This window comes from Lepisosteus platostomus, chromosome 7, assembly GCF_059453375.1.
Source record: "Lepisosteus platostomus isolate fLepPlt1 chromosome 7, fLepPlt1.hap1, whole genome shotgun sequence".
NCBI lineage: Eukaryota > Metazoa > Chordata > Actinopteri > Semionotiformes > Lepisosteidae > Lepisosteus > Lepisosteus platostomus.
The window spans coordinates 13747653-13774176 of NC_142617.1; the positions used below are offsets into that span (position 1 = coordinate 13747653).

A 26524-nucleotide genomic window follows, 5' to 3' on the forward strand; every position below is an offset into this window, starting at 1 on the left:
GAGGCTGGTTTTTCCCAGTTGTTGTCTCTGTCCTGTAATTGAAAAGTCATTATTGCATTGCATTTTAAAAGTTTTTCTTTCTGTACTATAATTTACAACATGCAAGAATTTCAACTGCAGTAGTACAGAATGCAGTCAAAATAGATTAAATTTCGGTGTTATTTTTGCTCCATGTAAATAATAAGCATGAATGTAATAATGGTTCACATGAGATATGTTAGAAAATCATTGATACAAAGGAAAGGAGGTCAATCAAATTAAAGATTTTGAGGAACTGTTGAATTCAAAGAGATCATGTTAGTTTCTTTACAATTGTCTTGTTCTGTCCTGTAAGTAAAAGGATTTAAAACTCAATATTACAAAAATGGAGAAGACACAATTTGGGTTTTCTTTTATTTTATGATGTTTGGAAAGACTTGACAATTTGAGGTCTTAATAACAAAAAAATTGAGAATTGGTTGAATTACAGTATTTAAGTTATTAAATGGACATTTGGAATTATAGGTGTGGATTAATCTTATGTTAAGGGTGTAACTGTAGGTTTAATTTCCGTCTGAGCAGTATATTAAATTATTTTAAACAACATACATTACTTAGCGTACTAGTATTTGAGATTTTATCAATCGATTAAATGTGGTAGTTACATTTAAGAGAATACAGTATAAACCTATTGCTTTCCTTGGAAATTAACTTAAATGATCTTAAATGAATTATCATATACCTGACAGAAATAAAGCCAAGCACCACCTTGTGCATTACCCATTCTCAGAAAGTAATAATGAAAACAATATAACGTTATTGTGAGTTTCAGTGTTGGGACTGTAATAACAATGGTTTCGCAAGTAAAGGTAAATAGTTTCACAATGTAGTAGAGTGCAGTGAGATAATCCAGTAGAAGTCCAAATTGATTCTATAATTATAATCTTTCTGCATAAAAAATAAAGCACATATTAACATTATGAATGTAATAAGACTGTAAATCTTTGTAGGAAATGACTATGTATTTTATATTTCTTGTTCAGTAAACAAATATATTGATGTTATGAATTTAATCCTGTAAGGAAAGCAAGCACATGTTATACTCACCAAAAAACTTCTTATTCATATGAAAAGGAAGAGGGAGATGAAATGTAGCTTTGAAAGACAAAAGCAGCACTTGTGGCATCATTTGAATTCCTTAAAATGTTTCCATCTTGTTTTCTGACTATTTTCTTTTTCATGTGCAACACTATAATGCCTCCACTGTTATATTGCTTAAATAGAAATAGAGAAATAGAGCACATGAAATTAAAATAAAGTCATTAACAAATACTATTTTTTAAAATGTAAAAAAAAACAATAAAATCACTTCAGATACATAGAATTATTATATACATATACAACTAAAAAATAGCTGCGGAGTGCTATATAATGTGCTGTGCCATTTAAATGTCTTACTTAATAAAGAAATTGTAAAATATTTGCATATAATACCTGATACAGTAAAAGAGAACACTAGTAAAAATGACAAAAAACCTAAGGCATTTTATAAATAAGATCCTGCAGAGTGCAATTATCATGGGAATGCACTTTTTCAACAGTGTTACTGTGGGACTCATCAGTTACACTCATAAGGGCATTTCAGAGAGAGAACCATGATTTGTTAATTATAAGGAGATGTTCGTAAACATAGTAGAGTAAGTATTTTTCTTATTCCAGACCAGCTATAAACACGTACACACTTGTACAGTACCTTTCACAGTTCAGGTTCAGTTCAGGTGTCTGTGTAGTAGAAATCTCTTTTTTTCATATGCATATTGAAGAACGGTTTGCAACCAACAAACTCTCTGAACAGTAAAATAATTAGTCTTTTATACCATAAAAGAAAAAAACAAGTTCCTGAGACACATTCTGAACGAATGATAAGACAACATAAAGAGCGAGCTGGGTATGCGAAAAGATGAATTCCTAATACAAGAAATTGTATAGGGCTAATAAAGTGATGTTATTATGTTGTTGTTGTTATGTTCTGGGCGCACAGCCAGCTTACCTAATACATGCCTTTTATCTTACACAGACAGGCAGCATATTTACAGATGCAGCCATTAAAAATGCACAATACAAACCCGTACCACATGCAATTACCCACAGGTCACTGTGTTGTACCGCAGTACGTGATTGGCTGGCCAAAATGACCGACAGGGGCATTTGTGTTGCATTGGTTGTTAGTGAAAAGATTTAATCTTTTAATCTCTTTACTGTGTATGTTTTAATCCGCTTTGTATTGAATATTTATATGGAATTTTAAAACTAAAGGGAAATTTTAGTAGCTGAGCATAAAAAGAAGAGGAGCATAACACATCTGATGGTCATAAACGATATTCATTTAGGAAAAAAAACATATTATGTTAAATGTATATGGCTGGAATTGGTAGTTTAAAGACAAAATACACACCAGTATTCTACTTTCTTTCTAGACATTTTAAACATCAAAGTCTTCCATGTGGTTATTTTGGAAACGATTTTACGTGCTCCTTCTGACTATATTAAGTTTATATACTTTGTAAAAAGTTATAATGTTTTAACCTTTTCCTCAAATATGCACGTTATTGCAGTAAACAAAAGCATACTTTTAGAATTTGATTAATAGGGAATATAATATGGAATCGACTATCTAAATAAATTAATAATGATATAATTATTTTCATGTACTGTAGCTCAAATTATCACAGTAGTACACTCTCTTTGGATTTGTCTGCTTCAATTTCACTCCTTTCCACGTGATTACATCTGTGGCATGATGGCTTAAGCATGTGCCTTATATGCCTGAGTTCAGGGGTACGAGCCCAGCTATCACCATGAGTTTTCTTTTAACAAATTAACATTTCTTTGAAAAACTAAAATAGCAAATATTATGGACACTATATTGACTTTTTGTATATTTCTAAATATCACATGTTCGAATCTAAGTCATTAATTTATAACAACAAATAACGTCAAACTACTACTACTGTCATTTAACTGATAATAAATATTATTGACACTATATTGAATCTGTTGGTATTTCTAAATATCATAAAACGTTCAAAGTTAAGAGATTACCATTTTACATGAATACTTGCGCTCGTTATCGCAGTAAAAGAAACTCATTTTTAGAATTTAATTATTGGGGAATATAATATGGAATTATGTATCTAAAGAAATTAATAACTATATTAATTTAAGGATATAAATATATGTATTTATATAGCTGGTAGTATTATTGTATTCCACATTCTTTGTAAACACGTTTTATTTTTAATTTGACTCATTCACGCATGATGAATTGTGAGTGGTAGATGGAGACAAGACGGAGGTTTCTTGTCAAAACAACATTCCCCAGAATGCAGTGGGAAATTGGTGTTTTACTCCTGATTGTAGCTGTAACAAATTGTCATAGTCATGTCAAATTTCACATCCTTGCGAAACAATCATGACGTTCTCATACAATCTAAGTTTTGATGTTTTTTTTATTTTGAAACTATGATCTTGACATGCAGGTGTGAAGTAGAGTTAACATCCTCAGATTTAAAAGGTTATTAATAATGTCTTCAGTGTCACATTAACATTGAAATCTTCTTCCAAGTGTAATAGAGGCGATACACAACGTGTCTCCTCTATAAATGTTCAGTTTACAGACCATCCAAGATCATTTATTATGAATAATATCTTCCATATCGCATTAAAATTGGAACGCTTTTCACAGGTGTAAATCCACCTGTTTTCTATCCGCTTTATCCAGAACAGGTATACGTTTCACCCCACCCCCTTCCCTCTGCCTGTCTGACCTTTTTTAACCTTTTTTTATGTGCCCGAATCACAGCAGGTGAGAAAGAGACAGAAAAAAGTGAATCCTGTTTTTTTATGGTCTTTAGCTCAAATCCTGCTTAATTAAAAATTATACACAAGAAGAGTATTATTGGACAATGTTGTGAGGCTTTGGCAAAATTTCTCAATTAAATATAAATTTCTCTAAGAGTTATAGAGGAGACACGTTGTGAATCACCTCTTTTTACACTTGTAAAAAAGAACATTCCAATGTTAATGCGGCACGGAAGATATTATTAATAATGTAGCGCTTTCAGACTCATGTGGGTATGCGCCCTACTGTACCAGCTGGGGGATCGAACCAGCCCGTCACCCAACAGAGAGCCAGCCAGTATTATTAACCCTAATACCTGTAATGTCGGCCATACGGTGTACGTGTTAGTGAAGCTGAATGTTTAGCCTTTGTCACTAATGAAACCACTAAATAAAGACATAAATATTGAAATCCCTACATTACAAACTCCAAGCGTTTCGTTTTGTCTATTGATACAATATCGACAGCAGTGCAGTTACAAGGAACATGTCAAAATGTTTCCAAAATAACCAAAATTTAACAATTTGAGGGTTTTTTATAATTATAGAGAAATCATAACAATGACCCTGTGTTGGTTCATGTTATTCATGTTTACCCAACCGAAAGAAGGACAAATTGTTAGACATGAAAACACCTTATTTTTTCATTGACAAAAAGTAACGCTACACTCTTTTGTTAAACTGGATTATTTTGTTTCTGCACAGACTGTTAAACCAGAGGAAAAGAGCGCCTCTTTCTTTGTAGCATTTTGTTGATCTGGAAAATAAGGAAAGGATTCACAACCCTTTGGAAAGGTGAGAGGACCTGCCTATTGTATAAAACACTTAGTTGCAGCATTTGTGGGTGTTGTGCTTAAAAAGCTATTGAGTCATGAAGAAGACCCCACTATCTAAGTGAATTGCATGTCTAATGGTGCGGTATTAAAAAAAATAAAGGTGTAGCAGAGCTAGTGCAGTGACGTCAGCTGCCTGGGAGGTCTCCTTTAGCTCACGCGGTTGGTGCCCTGTTGCATTACGCCAGAGACCCGGGTTCTCACCCCAGGTGTGCAGGACAGAATGGGTGGCAGGGGGCTTGACCCCGCGGGGAATCACAACGATCACAATGATTCCGTGACTTGGGCGGGAGTGTGGGAGTGTCCTTCGCCTTCACCGAGACGAAGTTCAGCAGGGGAGGGTGTAGTGGAGCTAGTGCGGTGATGTCAGCTCCCTCACTGCGCGTACCAGGGACCTCAGTTGCCTGGGCTGAGGGAGGTCTCCTTTAGCTCACGGGATTGGTGCCATGTTGCGTTACGTTGGAGACCCGGGTTCGCTCCCCAGGTGTGCGGGACGGAATGGGTGGTGGGCATGAACCAGCGCGGAACCGCGATGATCACAAAAGCATGAGAAAAAGATATTCAGAACGCAAAGCTGTGTCAGTCTTCTGTGTAAAAAATCAGTTTGAACATCAAGTGTGCTGTTTTTAATAAGCTGCTGAGTAAATAGGAATTTTCCTACTGTCGGCAGTATTGCGTATTTAGTTGACCCTTACCTGAATGAAAACAGGACGTAAAGAATTAGCTCAATGATAGTTTTATGTGGAGCCTGTGAAATTTTCACAAGTCAAGATCTTTAAAATGCGTTTGGTTTGAAGGCTTTATGTGTTTCCCTTGCGAAGATATGGACAAAAGAATATTTGTGTGTGTTGCATTGCTCTATTTTATGCTGTGACAGGAGAATGCACACTGTATAAATTATTGTTGCAGCTGGGCTTCGAGCTTTGAGTCGCCTACTTACTTCTTTGACTAGCTTGCAGAGAAAGTCATTGCCCTGATTTTTGTCTGTCACTATTATAGAACATTATTTATTACTGTGAATTTTTTAGGGGGCATTTATAATATAATAGAGAGTCCGCATTACCCCCATTTTGATTTAAATTGCAAATGCGTGTTTAATAAAATGCTTTATTCACAATCTGACAATGCAAGACAGAACAAAAGTATCTATGAAATCACATTCCCCCACTGCGCTCAACAATCTTACAGATCAGCTAATCAAAGAAGAAAACAATTATCTGCTGTCTGCTGCTGAGGCTGGGAGAGAAAATCATGCCTGGCTTTTCAATGGAATTGCATGAACTTGCTAATGCATCTAACACATTTCCTGGCATATTGTGTTAATTCTCAGTATTTTATATTGTGTTCGATTCAAGGAAAGAAGCATTTCCCAGATATTAGCTTATCGGTATAGTACACGTTTATCTGTACCATTTGTCATGACAGACAACTTACTGCACTATAGCTTTGGTAAGGAGACGGACTATGGTCAAAATCAAGAAGACTGTCTCACACCAAATAATGAAGATGAAAAGAAATGGGAAGTCAGCAAGAGACATTGTACAGCATTTGGCTTCCATGGACATCTTTGTTTGTGAAAGCACAGTGAGACAACATTATAAAGGGGAGAGGAGGGAAAGAGAATCTAAACCGAAGGTAAATAACTTTGTAAAAATATTTTATTACATGTGAATACAAAAACACACATTATTTTTATAACAAACTAACTGTTGATCCTATAGTGCGAGCCATTGACAAACTGACGGAAGAAAATGATGCTCAAATTCAAAGACAGCTGTGGACTGACCTTGGTGTGAATGTGAGTCTGACATCGATAAGAATTGGCTTGCAAAGTGCGAAGGGTAAGCTAATACAGCGGGCTTCATCTGAAATACCCAATTATAGTGCATAATACAAGGAATTATTGCTGTATTGAATTATACATTCTATTATAAATATTACTTTGCAGCCTGTTCTTCATGAAAACACTGTACAGATGCAGCCATTCAAAGTGCGCGGTACAGACACGTACCGGAGGTAATTGGCTACGGCGTCGCGCATCGTGACGCAAGATGACGCGGGGTACCGCGGTACGTGATTGGTTGACCGACAGGGGCACTCGTGGTCCGTTGGTCTGTCGTAGAAAGATTTACAGTAAACGTCTTTACTGTGCCCGTTGTAGTATGGAATATTCATATGGAATTTTACCACTGAAGGGAAATCTTAGTAGCTGAGCATAAAAAGAATAGGAGCATACTGCAACGCATGTGAAGGCCATAAACTATATTAATTTTAGAACATAAACATACAGTATATGGCTGGTCTCGGTACTTTAAAGAAAACATACACAAAACATGGTTTCATTATGACCAGAATCGGTCTTGAGATATTTTTAACTTGATTTACAGTATTTGAGAGGTATGTCTTGACACCGATACTACGTAAATACTGCTCACGTATATGTTTCTAGGTTTATATTATGCATTTCATACGGTCAAACAGGTTCTGTTTCCATATTGCGGATTTTGGTAACGTAATATTATTTTCTAATTTCATGTTGTGAATATATGATTTGGGCAAACAGAGACGCAAAGAAGTACATTATGGGTTGTTGTTTTTTTTTTGCAGTTTTATCTAGAACAAGCGATGCTTAAACCTTTGTCTGATTCTTGTGAAACTATCCACACGACAGTTACCTAGGAGTTGACTTCAGTGATGTCACTGATGGGATGTTTCTAAAAATCCATCCACTGTAAAACGTCTTCAGATACAGGGTACCTCATAATTTTAATGAAATCAAATGTGTACTGTACGTGTAAAACTGAAGCTGACCTAACAACCATCCCCTTTTCTGCAGAGCGTGTTTAATTGTACTGTTTCACAGGTATTTTCAAAGTAGGAAGTACAGTGTTAACTAGTTAAGAAAGCTAGGCTCCTCAATGAAATCGCTTTAACATGCTAATGCGTTGGTGTAACAGTCCGGGTGTGGCAAGCTTCCAATGTCAACTCGACTCGATTGGAAGACAATGAACGTATTCTAGCCCTAAATGAATTAATAGCAAACATGGTTTACATAAAAGACATTTTTACAAGAAAGTTTATAATAATACGATCTATAATTGAAATCTGAGCCTAAATATAAAGAAAAAGCATTTTCAGAGAGCAATCATACTGTGTTTATGTAGAAAAAGCGATTAGGTTTATGAGCAATCTAATTACCTATTCACTTAAAACGCTATATAAAATAAAGTTTATTTAAAGATGAATGATAAGTGTCGCAGTTTAAATAATTTTCGTAGTAGGGCTTGGACAGATTCCAAGTGCATTTTTGCAATTTACATTGCATTGTCCAATGTGCTGCTGTAATACAGTTTAGAATACAGTAAGTCTAAACTGTATCAGCTTTATTTATGGGTTGCAATTTAGAAAAAGTCAAAAACCGCACTCAAAATGCAATTTAGAGCTTTCTGGCAAGAGGAGACACCCAAATTATAATGTAACATGCCACTGTTTGTGCATGAACAAAGTTATACTGCAATTTTCCTTAGATACGCGATTAAAAAAAAAAAAATTTGAATCCCCGGAGGAACACATTCCATAAGAATCAGCGCTTTTATACAGTATATCGCCTTTAAACACATATATTTAAACACGCGTTTACGATTCAAATCAATATAAATGTTTATTTTGTAACGCATAGGTGACTATTCATTGTTATTAAAAAGACTTAAATTCGATCATGTTGTGATATTTAGAAATATAAATTTGTTTGGTGCGAGTGAGGTTTTATTTAATCTCTGACCAAGGGAAACATTTCATTTTTTCAAAGAAATGTTTGTTAAAAAATAAAGTCATAGTTCCATGGGATTCAATCACAGACCGTGTGACATGGGAGTCAGGAACCTAACCCACAGCGCCACCGGCGCGGTCACATGCTGAGTGCTGAAAAAGCATTACAGAAACATTATCGACAGATTTGATAAAGCTATAAAATAATGTAATTAGGCACAGAACAAGTTTACAGCACAGTACAAAAATAAATGCTGACCATGACTTTAGAAGCATAAATTACCTTACACTCAATTTAAACACAAGCTGTCTTTAGCCCTCTAAGCTGGTTCATACAGAAATGTAGAGAACCAGGCTCAGAACACACAGCTTCATTAGCGAATACATATGCGGGACAACTGGAGAAGATGTTTTACAGTGGATGGATTTTTAGAAACATCCCATCAGTGACATCACTGAAGTCAACTCCTAGGTAACTGTCGTGTGGATAGTTTCACAAGAATCAGACAAAGGTTTAAGCATCGCTTGTTCTAGATAAAACTGCAAAAAAAAAACAACAACCCATAATGTACTTCTTTGCGTCTCTGTTTGCCCAAATCATATATTCACAACATGAAATTAGAAAATAATATTACGTTACCAAAATCCGCAATATGGAAACAGAACCTGTGTAATTGTTGACAGATGATGTACTCGTAACATTTTTACAAGACGAACTACAACATTTAAAAAATGACTTGTATGTACTTGATATCTCTAATCAATCCACTGCACTGCATTAATACAAAACGAAAACGAAAACGCCCTGGGCATACCATTTCGCGCTTCTTATCAGTTGCTCAAAAGTAATTTGACCGGATGAAATGCATAATATAAACCTAGAAACATATACGTGAGCAGTATTTACGTAGTATCTGTGTTAAGACATACCTCTCAAATACTGTAAATCAAGTTAAAAATATCTCAAGACCGATTCTGGTCATAATGAAACCATGTTTTGTGTATGTTTTCTTTAAAGTACCAAGACCAGCCATATACTGTATGTTTATGTTCTAAAATTAATATAGTTTATGGCCTTCACATGCGTTGCAGTATGCTCCTATTCTTTTTATGCTCAGCTACTAAGATTTCCCTTCAGTGGTAAAATTCCAGATGAATATTCCATACTACAACGGGCACAGTTAAGGCATTAAATATACATATACATACTGTATACAGTACAGTTTGCATACGGTAATATGTTTATGTTCCTAAATCAATCTCTTTTATGAGCATGTGAAAGGCATGGTGAATCGATTCTCAAAAATTACTGTACTTTGTATGATTGGAAACAAATGCGTGATTGCGAAATGCTGTGGTGTTACTTTTACAAAGACGGTCAATGAAAAAAAGAATGTGGACCAGGGCAATACTTTGAGTTTACACTTACAGCTTGTCCAAGGTCATTCATTATTAATACTATTAGTAATGTCTTCGTTAAAGACTTTGATGGCGACAGCTCAAACATGAGAGGTTGAGCTTTATTAGCTCCACCTTGCGGAAATTCCGGACACTATTATTTTGCTAGCGGTATTTACCGGTAACTCGCGGTATTTACCGGTAACTCGTGGTAGACTGCGTACAGCGTACCGGAAAATAATGCGGTATTGCCCGCGCATTTTGAATGGCTGCATCTGTACATGTGAAACGATCTTTGAAGACTACCAGGACAGTAAAAAAAAAGCAGTAAGATGGAAAGTTTATTTTGATGTTATTTCTTACATGTATTCTGATATTTTGCCACATGCTGTGGGTCTCTGGTCTCGGCCACTGGCCAGGGTGCCAATCTCTAAAAGCAGCATCTGTGTGAAGACTTTTCAGCAGCAGCGAGAGCAGTACGACTCATTGCTGGTGAGGATTGGGAGGTTGGAGACACTCCTAAAGATGCAGAACCCAGAGACAGAATGTATTTTGGCAGTCAAACGCTAGTTCAGCTGTTTCCAAACAGACCTTCATCTCCTGATAAGTGCCTCTCCCCACCGTGCAGGTTGCTGTGCCTGGAGGAATACGTATCTCCACACAGCCCTCCGCCTCCAGCAGAGCAAACACCACCTCAGGACATTCCATCCCGGCCTCTCTGCTCACCTCCGCCCAGGAATTGGCTGGTGCTGTCCCCGCTGTCTCCCCACAGGAAGCACCATCTACACAGCTCTTCACAGATGCCAATGCAACGTACAGTTCTCCCAGATTTCCAACTTTTGGCCATCAGTCAAGAGGAGGAGGAGGGATTGTACGTGTAGTGTATCGGCATAGATGGAAAAGCCAGACCTGACCGCTGCACTGCACTTCTGTTTCGTAATTTTATGAGTTTTGAATTTGACTGGGGGTGGACCACATCCGTAAATTTTGATGGGTCCAGAGGCTAAAGGGCCTTGCCTTGCAATCTCCAGGAAACCATTTTAGGCATGGTGAATCGGAGATTCTCAAAACTTACTTTGTATGATTGGAAATGAATACATTATCGGATCAACTAAATGCTTTGAAGAAAAAGGCGTTCTTTTCCTCTGGTTTAACAGTCTGTGCAGCAACAAAAAAATACGTTTAAACAAGAGAGTGTGGTGTTACTTTTTGTCAATGAAAAAATAAAGTATTTTCATTTCGAATCAAGTGTCTTTCTTTCGGTTTCGGCATGATTAGCATGAAACAACATTGGGTCATTGTTATGATTTCTCTATTATTATCAAGTAAACTTGTGGTTACTTTAGAAGCATTTTGACATGTTCCTTTTAACTACCTTTCTGTCGTTATTGTAGCAAAAGACAAAATGAAACACTTGGAGTTTGTAATGTAGGGTGCTCTAGAATCAAATTCAAGAAAGTATGCGTTTTTTTACTGCTAGTGCAAATATCCATAGCAAAGGTTAAAACATTATAACTTTTTGTGAAGTACATAAACTTATAGTCAGAAGGAGCACGTAAAAACTTTTCCAAAATAACCACAGTATGTAACCGAATGAAAGACTCTGATGCTTAAAATGTTTAGAAAGAAAGTGGAATACTGGTGTGTATTTTTTATTTAAATTACCAATACCAGCCATATACAGTTTACATAATATGTTTATGTTCCCAAATGAATAACCTTCAGACACGTTATGATAGTCTTCTTTTTATGCTCAGCTACTAAAATGTAACTTTAGTTGTAAAATTCCATATTAATATTCAATGTTAAAATGATTAAAATATGCACAGCAAAGAGATTAAATGATTAAATTGTTTCACTAAGAACCAATGCACCACAAGTGTCGGACATTTTGGCAAGTCAGTCACATATTGCGGTACAACACAGTGAACTGAAGATAATTTTGCACAGTACGGGGTTGTTCCTAGCATTTTTAATGGCTGCATTTGTACTAACGTACTCAACAAATATATTTGGAAATTTAAAAGCATGAGGATGGAAAAGATTAACAACTAGTTTTTTGGAGGCTAAAGACAAAACTCTTTCAGCTCTTTGGATCATGTATGTCACAAGAATGCAGAGTATTTTATGAAAAAAAACAGAGATGGTTTGCACTGAAGTGCACTACAGTATGTGTTGCAGGGATACAGCTTCTTGTGCTAATTAAGACATATTTCTGACATACAGTATATTTCCAAAAGCTGTCCAGAAAGTCTTTTTAAATTAGTAGACAAACAATGAGAAAAACTGTCCAGCACTGTAGTCTTCTTTATTTTGTTTTAATCTGCTTTTGTTCAGAAAGACAATTCTTTGATACAATTTTAGGAAAAAAGGTTCCCCACAGATTTAAGGTATGTACATAATGTAAAATGGCAAAAAGTAAATCTGTTATAAGTCAAAACAAAGCACAATAAATATAATCATTTAAAATAGCTGTGTTTTCAGAATGGCATGCTTCATTCTAGATAATTTATACTGTACATCACATCTATTTATAATAATAAACTACTGTTCAATATTTAACATGAATAACTTACATTTATTTGTATATTTTGACCTATTGTAATACAATTTCATGTGACTATGTCTATATATGATACATATGCTTAGAAACAAACACAGAAACATTCATTTTATTAATGATTCAAAGAGGTGTACTGTGTTTATTTAAAATCACAAATTACATGAAATATTAATATCAGTACTAAAAAATAATTAGATTAAATTTTAATTGTAGTGCTTCTCAAAAAGCTGCTGATAACTTGTTTCTATTGTAAAGCCTTTTAAATGCTTCCAAAATCTCCTCGGTTTTTAATGTGTAAATGATGGGGTTCAGCATTGGTGGAATGGTAGAAGACAAGGATGTATTTAATATTCTGGCATCTGGATGAATGGCAGATAGTATCACAGCAAGGTATGTTCCACATATAGGAAGATAAAACACTGCCACTAAGATTAGATGGGAGGTGCAGGTTTTCGTTGCTCTTAAACGCTCTTCTCCTGATGCAATTTTCAACAACGCAAACACAATACACATATAGGATAGTGCAATCAGAATTAATGGTATAAAGAGGACAATTGAAATACAAATTTGTGCAAAAATATGATTTGGAGAATTGCTGTTACAAGCTAATTGATACACAGGCCCATGATCACAAAAATAGCTGTTTATGACAATAGATTTACAGAATGACAGTCTTGTAACTAAACCTACAGCTGTTAGCACAAGGCCAGCTGTCATAATCCATATTATAACCAGAACCAAAACCATCTTTCCATTAGTGATAATACTGTGGTAATTTAATGGAAAGCATATAGCAACAAATCTATCATAGGCAAGTGCAACAAGAGTTAGTGACTGCATGAAATTAAAAAAATGTACAAAAAACATACTGGCCAAGCAGGCTTCATATGTTATGAACTGAGAATTAAATAAGAAGGTCTCAATCATTTTAGGAATAAGAGCTGTGCTGCCACCCATATCAACTACAGCTAAATTAAACACTGCCAAATATTTAGGGGTGTGAAGGTTTTGGTCTATAAATATAATGAACATGATGAAAGAGTTTGCTATTACAGTTACTGTATAAACAAAACACAAGAAAATGAAGTAGAACTTAACATGTGGATTGTTAGAAAAGCCATTGATGTAAAAGAACTGAGGTCGAACAAACGTGGAATTTGTTGAAACAGTTGAATTCAGGGAGCTCATGACAAACGTCTTTCTTGATGAGACTTTTTTCTGACCTGAAAATACAAATCTCATTATCCTTTTCAAATATTCATATAAGTATTGTTTTTTATTTATTCATCTAGGCCAAGAATTATGGTGACCCCAAAGTGCAGTTCACACTAGTAAAAGGGAATTGACACTTTAAAAAGCAAATGCATTCTAGAAAAGAAAGCGCACACTAGAAAAAGAACACCAATTACTGAATTCCATGATCATTCTTCCCTCATCTTTGTCTAAGCGGATGATGTCTAAGTAACTTCTGGAGAAACTACGTGATTCGCCACAGGAACTGCAGAAACAAAACAAACTTTCCAAACATCCTCCACAACCTGGAAAATACATGAGACCTATCGTGTTTGGAGTTTCTGACACTGCACTTAAATGGTTTAAATCTTACCTCACTGATCGCTGTCACTTTGTCTCTCTCAATGGGTACAGGTCTGAAATTGGTCTTGTCAAGTCTGGTTTCCCCCAGGGCTCAATACTGAGCCCCTTGCTCTTCAGCATTTACATGTTCCCACTTGGTCAGCTTTTAAGATCACAAGGCCTCAGCTTTCATTTTTACGCTGACAATACTCAAATATACATCCATACCAAACCCGACACTGATGTGGCTGTCTCTATTCTATCTAATTACATCTCTGACATAAAAATTTGGATGACTCAAAACTTCCTTCATCTTAACTGTGACAAGACTGAAGTCATGCTTATTGGTACCCCCCATCAACTTCGTAAAGCCAGTCCTGTAACCCTATCTGTAGATGGCCCTGTACTTGAACTTCAATCAAAATTGAAAAACCTTGGGGTTATATTCGATTCTGGCTTAACATTCGACCCACATGTACAGCATACTGTCAAAACATCTTTTTTTCAGTTTAGAAATATTGCAAGACTACGCCCTATGCTATCATTAGCTGTGGCTGAAAAGCTGATCAACATATTTGTATTCTCTCCAATTGACTACTGCAATGCTCTGCTCGCTGGGGTATCTCAATCTACTCTGAACAAACTGGAGTATGTCCAAAATTCAGCAGCCAGAATCCTGACCAGGTCTAGTGCAAGTGTTCACATTACTCCTATCCTGGAGTTCTTGCACTGGCTTCCGGTCAAATTCCGCGTAGACTTTAAAATCCTCATGCTCATCTATAAGGCTCTACATGGCTTGGCACCTCAATACCTGTCTGAACTATTATCACCCTACTCCCCACCTCGCAACCTCCTTTCTTCAAATTCTGCCCTCCTTACTGTCCCCAAAGCCCGTCTACATTGTATGGGCGACAGGACCTTCTCCTGCTATGCCCCCAAGCTCTGGAACTCTTTGCCCAAGGATATCAGAGAGTCACCTTCTCTAAACTCCTTCAAATCCAGACTCAAAACCTTCTTCTTCAGAAAAGCCTTTACTTAACTGGTTCCATTCTTCACCCCTCTGCTCTTCTTAGTACCACCTTCCACGGTCTCCTCTATTGTTATTGTTGTATTGTTGTAAATGTAATTGTGTCTTATCTTGTGTATTCTTCTTATTTATTGTTGTAGTCTTCTTATTTATTGTTATTGTCATCCAATAATAATAATACTATTATTATTATTATTATTATTATTATTATTATTATTATTATTATTATTATTATTATTATTACGAATAGTACTTTTATTTGGTTATGCAAAGGATGGCTATATACAGTATATAGAGCTACAGTGTGCATTCAGTTCACTTTCATGTGTGTGATAACACCAATGCAATATAACATGATACCAGAACTGTGAAATTATATTTCAATGACTGCTCTAGCTAGCTATAAACATCATCCATTTAAGACGTATAGCTGAGTTAAACAGGCTTTTGAATCAGACCCACTGAGTGAATTTAACCAGTTCAACACTGAAATTTTCATTAAATACGCCTACATGAAGCAAGGGTAGTCCTGTCAACCAGTAGCTAGCAGTGAAGATCGTTTATACTATCTAGCTACAGTTGCTAACAGAAGAATGTTTGGAATTTCAATCCCAAATTTATAAACACTTAAACATTCAAACAGTCCTTACATTCAACACGATAGTGTCAGATTTGCATAGGAAATGAAAAGGAGAAAATTTTAAAAGTTAGCTAAATAAAAACCCTCAAAGTAACATGAAAAATATTTGACACATTTCGCCAGCTGTCACTCTCTTTTAATTATTGACTTTAATTATTTACCTTTGTATAGTGTGTGTTCCATTTTTCTAGAATGCTCTCCATTTTCCACTGTGCTTTCAGTTTTTCTAGTGTGCACTCCTTTTTAGTGTGCTTTCACTTTTTCTAGTATGTGCTGCACTTCAGGGACACTTTATAGAATGTCTTAGATTGTCACCACTGAATGCCTCTCATGAAATTCTAACTCAATGGCAAGCTAAATCAAATGAAATGCAAGCTATACAGTACCATAACAGAGCACATCCAAAGGATAAACTGCCTCAGCTGTCATTAAATAAAACAAAAGCCATTGTACCTAGATACACTAAATACACCTGAAGAAGGCTCCACGGCTCCACGGCCGAAACGTTGTGTTCTCTTTCTTCTTTTTTTCAGCATGGAATAAACCTATTACTTGTTCCTTTGCAGCCTACGCATGCTGACGCAGCTACCCACCTGAAACACTAAATACATACTGTACAGTATATAACAGATATTTTGCTGAAGGACTGGTATACCACAACAGATTTTGTTCCAGGTCTGTATACCATAATTTAAGTTATCTGTGTTGTAGAGCAGCAAGATAAAGTTAAGGACTGACTTCCTGATGTGCAGTATATTAAATTAATTTAACAACACATTACGCATAGAATTAGCATGTGTAGTCTCTCACGGTCTTTATAGGCATTATTCCAATGAAGTTTGGATAGCAAAATGGTAAAATTTGTAGTCCATTGTGTGCAAATCAAAGACTAACAGAGGTACAGCGGTACAAGGTTAAAATATTTGTTTTACGTAAGACTGCTATTCCTTGCACTATTCCTTGCACTGTGAAATGAGTGTTTGATGATGATTTATTTGTGATCTATTTGATTTTGTTTTTAAACCTTGAGAAAAATATTAAATATTTTTAATTCAGTTAAAATACAGGAAAATATAAACATATCTATATATGCATAAAAAAGTATAAATGTAATACTCACCCAATTTGTTTTTTTATTTTCCTATACAGTACTGTTTGTGTCTATGGGAAAAAGTTTGAAATCATGTTGTATTTAACTCCTTAACTGATTCATCAGAAATCAAATTTCTGACAATGGTACAAATTGTCTGACTTATAAAAGCATGTTGTTGTGCAGTTCAATTAACATGGGGATGCACCCTAGAACTGCCCCTGCAGTGATGTTAACAGTATTCCACAGAGATAAGGCTGATTTACTGACGGGATGCTTTGAAAGTATTTGCAAGAAAATTAGTGAAAGTGTGTTGAATGTCAAACCCAAAATTCAAAGTCACCTGGAGAATAAAATCAAAAACATGGCTTTACTATACAGCTTTTTGAAGGAGAAAACTATAAGGAGAAATGCTGGCAAATATTCTGTAGTTTAATCATTGTAACAGACCTAGCGTCAGGCCTACAGATTACCGTACATAGCTGCTAACAAGTTTAATGACTTCTCCAAAGGAAAAAAGGTGCTTTAGAAATCTCAAAGAAATTCTAAAATCCACAGGCCTAATGGCATGAGAATTACAAAATATATACCCAGTATTTCTGTACTTTATCTATTACAAAGTAAAAAGGTGAATACAGTAAGGGACTGGTATGTATTACAGGACATAAAGAACATAAAGAATAAAACCCTGAGTGGTGCCAGAGGAAAGAAAAAAACAAAACCAAACAGATCTAGCTAATACAGTGAGGACTAACCTAACTAACCCAAATAAAAATAAAATCAAATAGGGCGTCTTCATGCGCCCTAACTTCCTCACAGTGAACTAACCAGAACCAAAATACATGAGTGGCACACGCCCCTAACCTAGTGTGTCTAGACAGAAAACAAACCTATATGTGCACAATGCAACCCGACGACCTTACCTTTACCTTTTCTCCTGGTGTACACTAAGTTCACAGTTATCAATAACATGACACGAGTGAACCAATTGCATGATTATGGGAAAATGGGTAATACTGAAGAAAATACACGAGAAAGGAATAGGGTAACAAAATAAGCACAAGTAGGGTAAAAAGGAAAGTAACAAGTGTGGTCAAGATAATAACAAAACACAGGTAATCAAAACAAACAAACGAATGAAGCGGAAGCTAAAACGAACTAACACGAACACTAGTGAGCAAATGCGAACACGACCCGAAAAGCTAAATGAAGATGAGCCGAAAGCTGACCGAAGTTGAGCTGAAAGCTGAACGAAGTTGAATGGAAAAGCAAATGGAGTCTAACCTTTTCTGTTATTTAAACTGTAGATCTTCGGTTCTGATTGGCCGGGTGTAGAGATGATAATGATGTCACAGCTGCAGCAATGGTGTAATGATGGACCAACTGGGGGGGTACCTGAATACAGGAAGTGGAAGAAAAAACAAAACATACAGACACACACAGGGACATAACACTACAATACTAGACTTTAATAGAAAATGTATTATCCTTTTCAAATATTAATTTAAGTAAAACATACAGACACACACAGGGACATAACACTAGGATATCAGACCTTAATAGAAAATGTAGTCGTACTACACTTGTCCAGAAATACATACAGCATCAATCAATTGCATAGCGATTGACTTACAAATAGTTGCAAACATTGAGCTACCATAACTACTATCCCCAGTGTCTGCACAGACCATCAATGGCTACACCAAAGGGTACTTTTCCGGCTTTGTTTCATTACTCTTCCCTTAAATCAGCCATATCTGCAGGATGCTATGGTCCACTGTGTGCTTTAGTAAACAAATCACTTTTTCTTCAACATAGCAACTTTTGGGTTGGTGTAAGGATCATTGGCAAATCACTAAAAGTCAATTTTAAGAGAAATGGTTAACTGAGTTTAAAGTAATTGCCAGAAGGTTTTTTGGCAAAAAAAAAGATTTGAAGCAATGAATGAGTAGAAAGCTCAGGATGTGATGGTTCAGAAGGTGATGCAGCATAAAGAAGATACTGGAATGTAAAGTCTTAAAGAGAAGAACTCGTGTTAGAGGTCCTCAGTTTTGGAAAAGTGTGATTGCATAAAATGGTATGGGCAGCAGGGAACCCAAGCTGCTGTGTAAAGAATAGGTTTAAGATAGAAGACCAGGTGAAACATCTGGGTAGTTTCATTATATACTGAAATTGAAAGGTATTTTTTTAATGCATCCTATGGCTATACTGTATGTCTGGGAAGGAGGCCCATTGATGCACAGAGGAGTGAACATGTAGAAGGAGGGTCCCAGATTTGGCACAGACTGAGCTGTAGCCCAATTGGGGGAAGCTGAGCAAACATGAATGGCTGGGAGTAGCGCTGTGCTAAAGAGGGAAATATGAAAAGGGAAGGATAGTTCAAATTGCTCAGTCTTTAGGCAGATATGAAGGATACCCGATGAAGGTAAGAAGACAAATCACTATTACTGATTTAATATTGATATTAGTGATAATATTGTGTCACTATTATAAAAAGATAGGGACCAGTCAAGAATTGTCTAAGTAATTCTGTGCACCTAATTAGTAAAGGGGTAAGTACTTATGCAATTAACAAGTTTTGCAAAGACCATATTTAACTCCTTTCCCTCATGAATGTGTTCAGTTTTAGCATTCAAGTTTTGATTTAAATAGTTCACTTAAAATGTATGCATTACATTGTAAGTCAACAAAATGGAACATAATTTGAAAGGGTTGTATGCTTGTGCATGGCACTGTATATTGTATACCATTATAATTAATAGTACAATTAAAAGTGATGTGCAATATATTACACAGTAAGAAATCAGCATAAGATATACCAAATATAGAATACAGTATGTGTGGTGAGATATTACAATGTGATACACCTCCTCAGAAAAAATTTAAGCAGACTTTCAATTAGCATCTAATCTCACATAGAGCGTAGTTTGAAAAAGCCATATAGACATTGCATGATGCAAACAGATAATATGTATATTAATTTTACACTAATATAACCATTGTAAGTGGTGAGCACACGGTGGCACGGACAGAGATGCGACTGAGCCCGCAGGGTCGACGGCTGCGAGGGCAGCCCAAGAAGCGGTGGATGGATCGGATCACAGAAGACGTGGAAAGTGAACGTCACCCCGGAAGACACCTATGACCGCGCCAAATGGAGACGGGCGTGCCGACAAGCGGACCCTGCCGATGCAGGATTAACGCTAGGATGAAGAAGACTAATATAACCATTGTACAACTTTAATGATGCAACATATTTAATCTCCTAAGCATCAAATAATGTTTTACACAAATGGACTACAAAGGTTTCTACAATACAGTGCATGCGATTTTTTATAACTATCTACTTATTAAACTCTGCTTCACCTATAATAATTGATAATTAATCATTAAAGAATAATTAATTATTTACTTAATAATAAAGGAACAGGTTAGTTCACAGAAATTGCAGTCTTTGTGTTCCATCTAATCTGTGTTGTCATTACTAAATTGGACAAGATACAGTATACAACATATTGAAACATTACTTATTATTCTCCTGTTAGTTCAATAAAATCAATTATAATTGGTAGCAGTAATGGTCTTGTTTCTTTTATAAAGTTTTTTAATTGCTGTCATAATCTCCTCTGTTTTGATTGTGTAAATGATGGGATTCAGCATTGGTGGAATGGTGGAAGACAGGGATGTACTTATTATTCTGGTATTTGGGTGAAGAGTGGACATGATTGCAGCAATATATGTGGCTGATATTGGAATATAGAAAACTGTTACTAAGAGTAGGTGAGAGGTGCAGGTTTTCATGGCTTTCAGGCGTTGCTCACCTGATGCAATTTTCAGCAAAGCAAATATAATGCAAACATAAGATAACAGAATTAGAACAAGTGGTGCAAAAATAAAAACTGTGATAACAATTTTTGCCATAATGTAACTTGGGAAATTATTATTACAGGCCATACGATACATAGGTCCATGATCACAATAATAGCTGTCAATCACAATGGTTTTACAGAATGAAAGTGTGGTGATTAAACCCACTAATATAATCATTAGACCTAATGTGAAAAACCATACACCAGCGAGAATCAAAGCCATTTGGGAATTAGTGTTGACAATGTCATATTTCAGGGGAAAGCAAATAGCAACAAATCTGTCATAGGCCAATACAGCTAGAGAAAGTGACTCTAGGAAAATAAAGAACTGTACAAAAAACATATTGGCTATACAAGCTTCATATGTGATGAACTGAGAATCAAAGACAAAGGTTTCTATCATTTTAGGAATAAGTGCTGTGCTGCCACACATATCAACTACAGCCAAATTAAAAACAGCCATATACTTTGGTGTGTGAAGACTTTTCTCTATGTATATGATGAACAAAATGAAGGAATTTGCTAATACTGTTACAGCATAAACAAAACACAAGAAAACATAGTAGTACTTTGTGTGGGGAATTCCAGAAAACCCATTAATATAAAAAAACCGAGGCCGAACAAGTGTGGCATTTTCAAACATCATTGAATCAAAGGTGCTAATGGTACACTTCTTTCTTCTCTCTGTCCTTCTTTGTCTGTAATAACAAAAGGCATTACCATATTAATTCTTAAAATAAATCAGAGAAAATGTGCCTATAGCATGACTGTCCAACTTTTTCTCAGGTGAGAAGGAATTTCAACCACAGAATTACAGAACAAACCTCAAAATGTAATTTAATTTCTTATGTAAGGAAAGACATTTCTAACTAAAAATGTAAGAACATATAGTTCCAAATTTGAGGACATCATTCGGCCCATCCAGTGATGTTGGTAGTTAGTTAATCCAAGGATCCAGTCATTTAAGTATAATCTACACCAGTGGTTCTCAAACTTTTTGGACCAAGTACCACCCCTGATCAAACCAAAGCATCCAAGTACCACCTACAAGTCATCTTCTCATAGGAACCCCAGAAATTCTCAATGACCAACATGAGCACACGTTGCGCGCACACACTCACATACACATATAATAAATATTATAATAAAAAACTGTATTTGATAAAGCGCCTTTAAAGGTGGCTTCTCAAAGTGCTTTACAGAAAAAAAACAGGTATAACAACAAATAAAAATAAACAATAAAAAAGCACCATTTCAGTGAGAGGGATGACCCTGTTTAGTCGAGCAAAGCAGATGTAAATTCATTTTTCGAGCCTTGATACAATTCACAACCGAGTCTAACAGATTTTAAATCGTCAGGCATTCACAGTGGATGCTGCAATGCATCCATTAATTTCTGGAGCACCCTCTCTAATTCGTGCAACTACACAACTGTGTCGGCTTGTCATTGCTCTAGCACCGTCTGTACGAACTCCGATACATTTTATCCAGCCGATGACATTATTTTTGATAAATTCATTCATAAGCTGAAATATGTGCTCTCCTGTAGTTCCCGTTGGTATCGGCTTACAGACAAAAAAAGTCCTCATGGGACGTACCCTCAAACTCGTATTTAACATAAACGAGCAAATTCGCCAAATTGACTACAGACTCATCTAATTGCAGTGAAAAACATCTGCTCATCTTAACGCGCTCTATCAGCGTACTTTTGATATCATCCACCATTTCAATAATTCTATGAGTGTCTTTCAGAGGGGGCAGCAGGTCAAGCTGTTTAGCAGCTTTTTCTCCACATATAATACGTGTCAGCTTTTTTGCCAACGGTTAATACGGTTCTTCAAAAATAGTGTGGGGCTTACCTGCTATAGCAATCCGCAAGCTTGCATTTTCCCCCGTTTCCGTTTCAGGAGTCTGTCTCAGAAGTTAAAAGAAGTTTTAATTTCATGTGCATGGGAGCGAAACACAGAGACGCTCTGTGTATTTTTCTCAAATTAACTTAGAACAGTTCTTAAATATTTTTCTGTTATCTATAATGCTTTCCTGTGGTCACAAGATTACCAGCGTTCCTAGAATGCATTTTTATGCATTCCTGTGTTTACAACATTGGCTTTGTTCCAAAATCACGCACATTCACCTACCTCTCTATTTGCTGGAGATAAGTTTTTTTAAATACAATTGGTCACTTACATTTGTAGCACACATTCCTATAGAATGGTACAGAATTACATTGTAGCTCTTGTGTCCACTCAAGTATTAGCGCAAGCTGTATCATAGTACGCAGGCTGCATAGTCGACACGTATTAAAATAGAAAATATGAAAACCCATCCCGATTTTTCAGTGCACACAACAAAGTTCCAGGGTCATATGGTGTACCACCTGGCGGCACTCCGTGTACCACTCCTGGTACGTGTACCACAGTTTGAGAACCACTGATCTACACTAACACTAATCTATTACCCCCTACATAATAATGATTAAGTTATTGATTAAGCTATAATGGGCTGAGAAGCTATCGTATCTTTGGAGTGTTACAGTAGGTCTGTATAATATTAGGATACAAGTGTATGTAAGATTTAGTTAGATTTCCTGCTTTGCAGTGTACTAAATTCTATATGTATTTATTATAAGTTTTATAAATTGTAATATTGACATTTTAATTAATGAAATAGAACTTAAACATAACTTTTCTTTAAAATCAACTCAACTCTTTAAAATCAAATCAATAAAGTATTTGTCGTGTGCATTTTGCAGATGTTATTCACATGCATAACAATGACAGTGTCAGTAATTGTTGTATTACAATATAAATCAAATATGTTTTATAGATCATGTTAAAAGTTTTGCCATTTATTGAGCTTTGAATATAAAATATTCATTTCCTATAAAAAGTCAAAGTATGGATTAAATTTTATTATAATTAAAAAAACATTAAATTCAAATCATTTTAAAGTATTTTTACCATAGATTCTGTATATAACAGAAGTCAAAATACATTCTAATAAATTGTTACATACTGTAACTGTATAAGACAACAATCTACCTTTTCCTTCAAATTCATTACTTCATTAACATTATAATCAATATTGCATTGTGTGCATTATAATCAATATATTAAATATAAATAAAACTGTATTGTGTGCTTTATTATTGTTGTTGTTGCCACTTCCTATAGCCTTACCAAAAATATGCTGCAAAATTTTAGACTTCTCTATGGGCACAGTAAATAGAAAATCTAACTTTCATTAGTACATAACAATTAAGAGATACAGCATATGTTTTCTAAACAATACTGTATATTCTTTCAATTAATTTAAACAATAATATAGTATTATTTCAATATAACTTTTTTCAAAATGTAATTACAGGTTATAAGATATTTTATAAATTAAAGAAAGAAAATCCAATACTCACCAAAAATGCCAGTAGCACATATAAAAAGATGATGAAGCTGAAGTACTGTTATAAAAGAAACAAACATCACTTGTGACTTTATTTGGGTTTTGTTGAAAAATATATACATCTTGTGCTTTAACATTTTTTAGCATTTTTTTTCTTATGGGTACACATACAAAATCATTTGAGCTTTCAAAGTTCCTCAACTGTAAAGTTTATTTTTTATAAAGAAATGCAATTCATTTCACTGAATAAATAGAAATATAACACTAACAAATAACAAAGGTACTAATACTCACTACAATATAATTCTATAGAGCTTTCTGTGATGTTCTCTATAATGTTGTATTTACTGCTCACCGTGTTCTTGTAATTTCGTATTTGGTTCTCATAAAAGAAAGAAAATATTAAAACATGTTTAAGTATTGTAAATGACTGTGCATCAAAGCATACAAGTACCATTGGTGAGAAACGAGTTCGTTTTATAAAGAAAATGTTGTATCAACACAATCAACTTGGGAATGTGTAAGGCAGCAGTCTGTACTGTCGATCTACCTGTGCTCCACAGAGAGGTAAACATGACTCATTTAATTATATGGCACTGTGTGCAATACTGGGCGGAGCGGTGGCTCTGTGGCTAAGGATCTGTGCCTGTGACTGGAAGGTTGTCGGATCAAATCACGCAGCTGGCAGAGGAATCCTACTCTATTGGGCCCCTGAGCAAAGCCCTTAACCCCAACTGCTTCAGGGGCGCTGTACAATGGCTGACCCTGCGCTCTGACCCCAAGCTTCTCTCCCTGTCTGTGTGTCTGTGTCTCATGGAGAGCAAGCTGGGGTATGCAAAAAGACGAATTCCTAATGCAAGAAATTGTATAGGGCTAATAAAGCAACATTATTATTCTTATTATTAGAAATAAAATGTATTCTTCGTTGCTTGTTTGTATGGAAGCCCATTTACGCCAGGGAGTAAAAAAAAAACGCGACTTCATATCTCAGAATTGCGACTTCTAAATGGCCACATTTCATTGTCCTTTTGTTATTTTAACGGATTTGGGTTCTAGGGCTTGTGCCCTTGCCGCTTCCACCGTAGTTCGTGCCTCACTCCATTGGCTCAAATCCAGATCTTGCCAGCTGAGCTAAAGAAGACCTTCTTTTTTAAGTAAAAAAGGAATTGTACCAAAATTGTTCTGGATAGATTTCCAAAATGTTATTGTTAAATATTTAAAGGTAAATGTTAAGTTTAAAGATTTTGATATTTTATATTTTTATATTTGTATCCAATTTGGATACAGGATATGTTCTTATTATTAATCTGTTAATTATGTTGGCGAAATACTTCATTCACAAAAGTAAATGGTCTAATACTGCTCCCTCTATTAATGCTTTTAATTCCTTTTTTACTTAAATTCTATTAGAAATTTAAAGAATGAAAAGGCAAGACATACAATGGAAATATGTAAAAAGTATAAGTTTCAGCTTTAATAATTGTGAATTCCTCTGGAAGTCCACCCGTTTCCACCCGTCCCTCAAATATACGGTTAACATATCTTCCACTACTCTTCCGTTTCTAGACATCAACTTCTCCATCAACTACCCCCGACTCTCCACTTCGGTTAATTACAAACCCACAGATTCACACAGCTATCTCCTGTATAGCTCATTTCACCCCAAACACACTAAGAACACTCTCTCTTTTTCACAGTTCCTTCGGCTACAACGATTATGCAGCGACGACATGGACTTCCAGAACCAAGCCCTCAAAATATACTCCTTTTTCATCAACAGAGGATACCCCAGCAATGTTATTGACAGGGCCCTTGCCCGAGCCAAAAACACCCCTCGGACCATCAACTCAATCAGGAACTCCCGCCGTAACAACCGCATTCCTTTGGTGCTTCCCTACCACCCCAACACACTTTCTATCCCCAGGACTATTAACGACAACTTTTCCATCCTATAGGATGATCCCTCCATTGGGGCCCTCTTTTCTGAGCGCCCCATCATCTCATATCGCCGACCACCTAATCTGCGCAACCTTCTTGTTCACAATTACTTGCAAGTACACATCTAACACCACACTCATTCAAGGCTCAGGACAATTCAGGATCACCCAGACAGCATCTTGTACCTCCAGCAACCTTATTTACTGTATCTCTTGCAGTAAATGCCCAGCCATCTACATTGGAGAAACAGGATGGAGGCTCAGAGACCACTTGAGAGAACATGTCAGGGCTGTGAAGATTAAAGATCTCTCCAAGCCCATTGTTTCTCATTTCACCTCTGCCGGCAATGACCACCCTAATCTCTCCATATGTGTTCTCAAAGACAGTTTTCCGAACTCATACATCAGAAAGACTACAGAAACCAAAATTATCCTGCAGCTAGGATCACACCTTCCCCATTCTCTTAACGACAGACTACTTTTCTTCTCAATTTTCTCCATTCATTGGAAGTTTAATTTCACACCTCTCTACACCTATTCTGACTT

The 26524-nt window shown here is 35.8% G+C and overlaps 2 protein-coding genes across 2 annotated transcripts; both read right to left on the minus strand.

Annotated features, from left to right (window-relative positions):
- Positions 1-12660: 12660 nt before the first annotated feature.
- LOC148658309 (olfactory receptor 1M1-like) lies at positions 12661-13638 on the minus strand. Its single transcript, XM_088640561.1, has one exon. It carries the CDS (start codon positions 13627-13629, stop codon positions 12661-12663), a length of 969 nt encoding a protein of 322 aa, XP_088496687.1. The 5' UTR covers positions 13630-13638.
- Positions 13639-20328: 6690 nt separating this feature from the next.
- LOC148658310 (olfactory receptor 51F2-like) lies at positions 20329-21300 on the minus strand. Its single transcript, XM_088640652.1, has one exon. The coding sequence runs from the start codon at positions 21286-21288 to the stop codon at positions 20329-20331; it is 960 nt and encodes a 319-aa protein (XP_088496778.1). The 5' UTR covers positions 21289-21300.
- Positions 21301-26524: the final 5224 nt, after the last annotated feature.

Excerpts from the sequence above, each read along its gene's own strand:
- LOC148658309 (XM_088640561.1), bottom strand. The coding sequence starts at position 13,629 with ATGAGCTCCCTGAATTCAACTGTTTCAACAAATTCCACGTTTGTTCGA.
- LOC148658310 (XM_088640652.1), bottom strand. The coding sequence starts at position 21,288 with ATGATGTTTGAAAATGCCACACTTGTTCGGCCTCGGTTTTTTTATATT.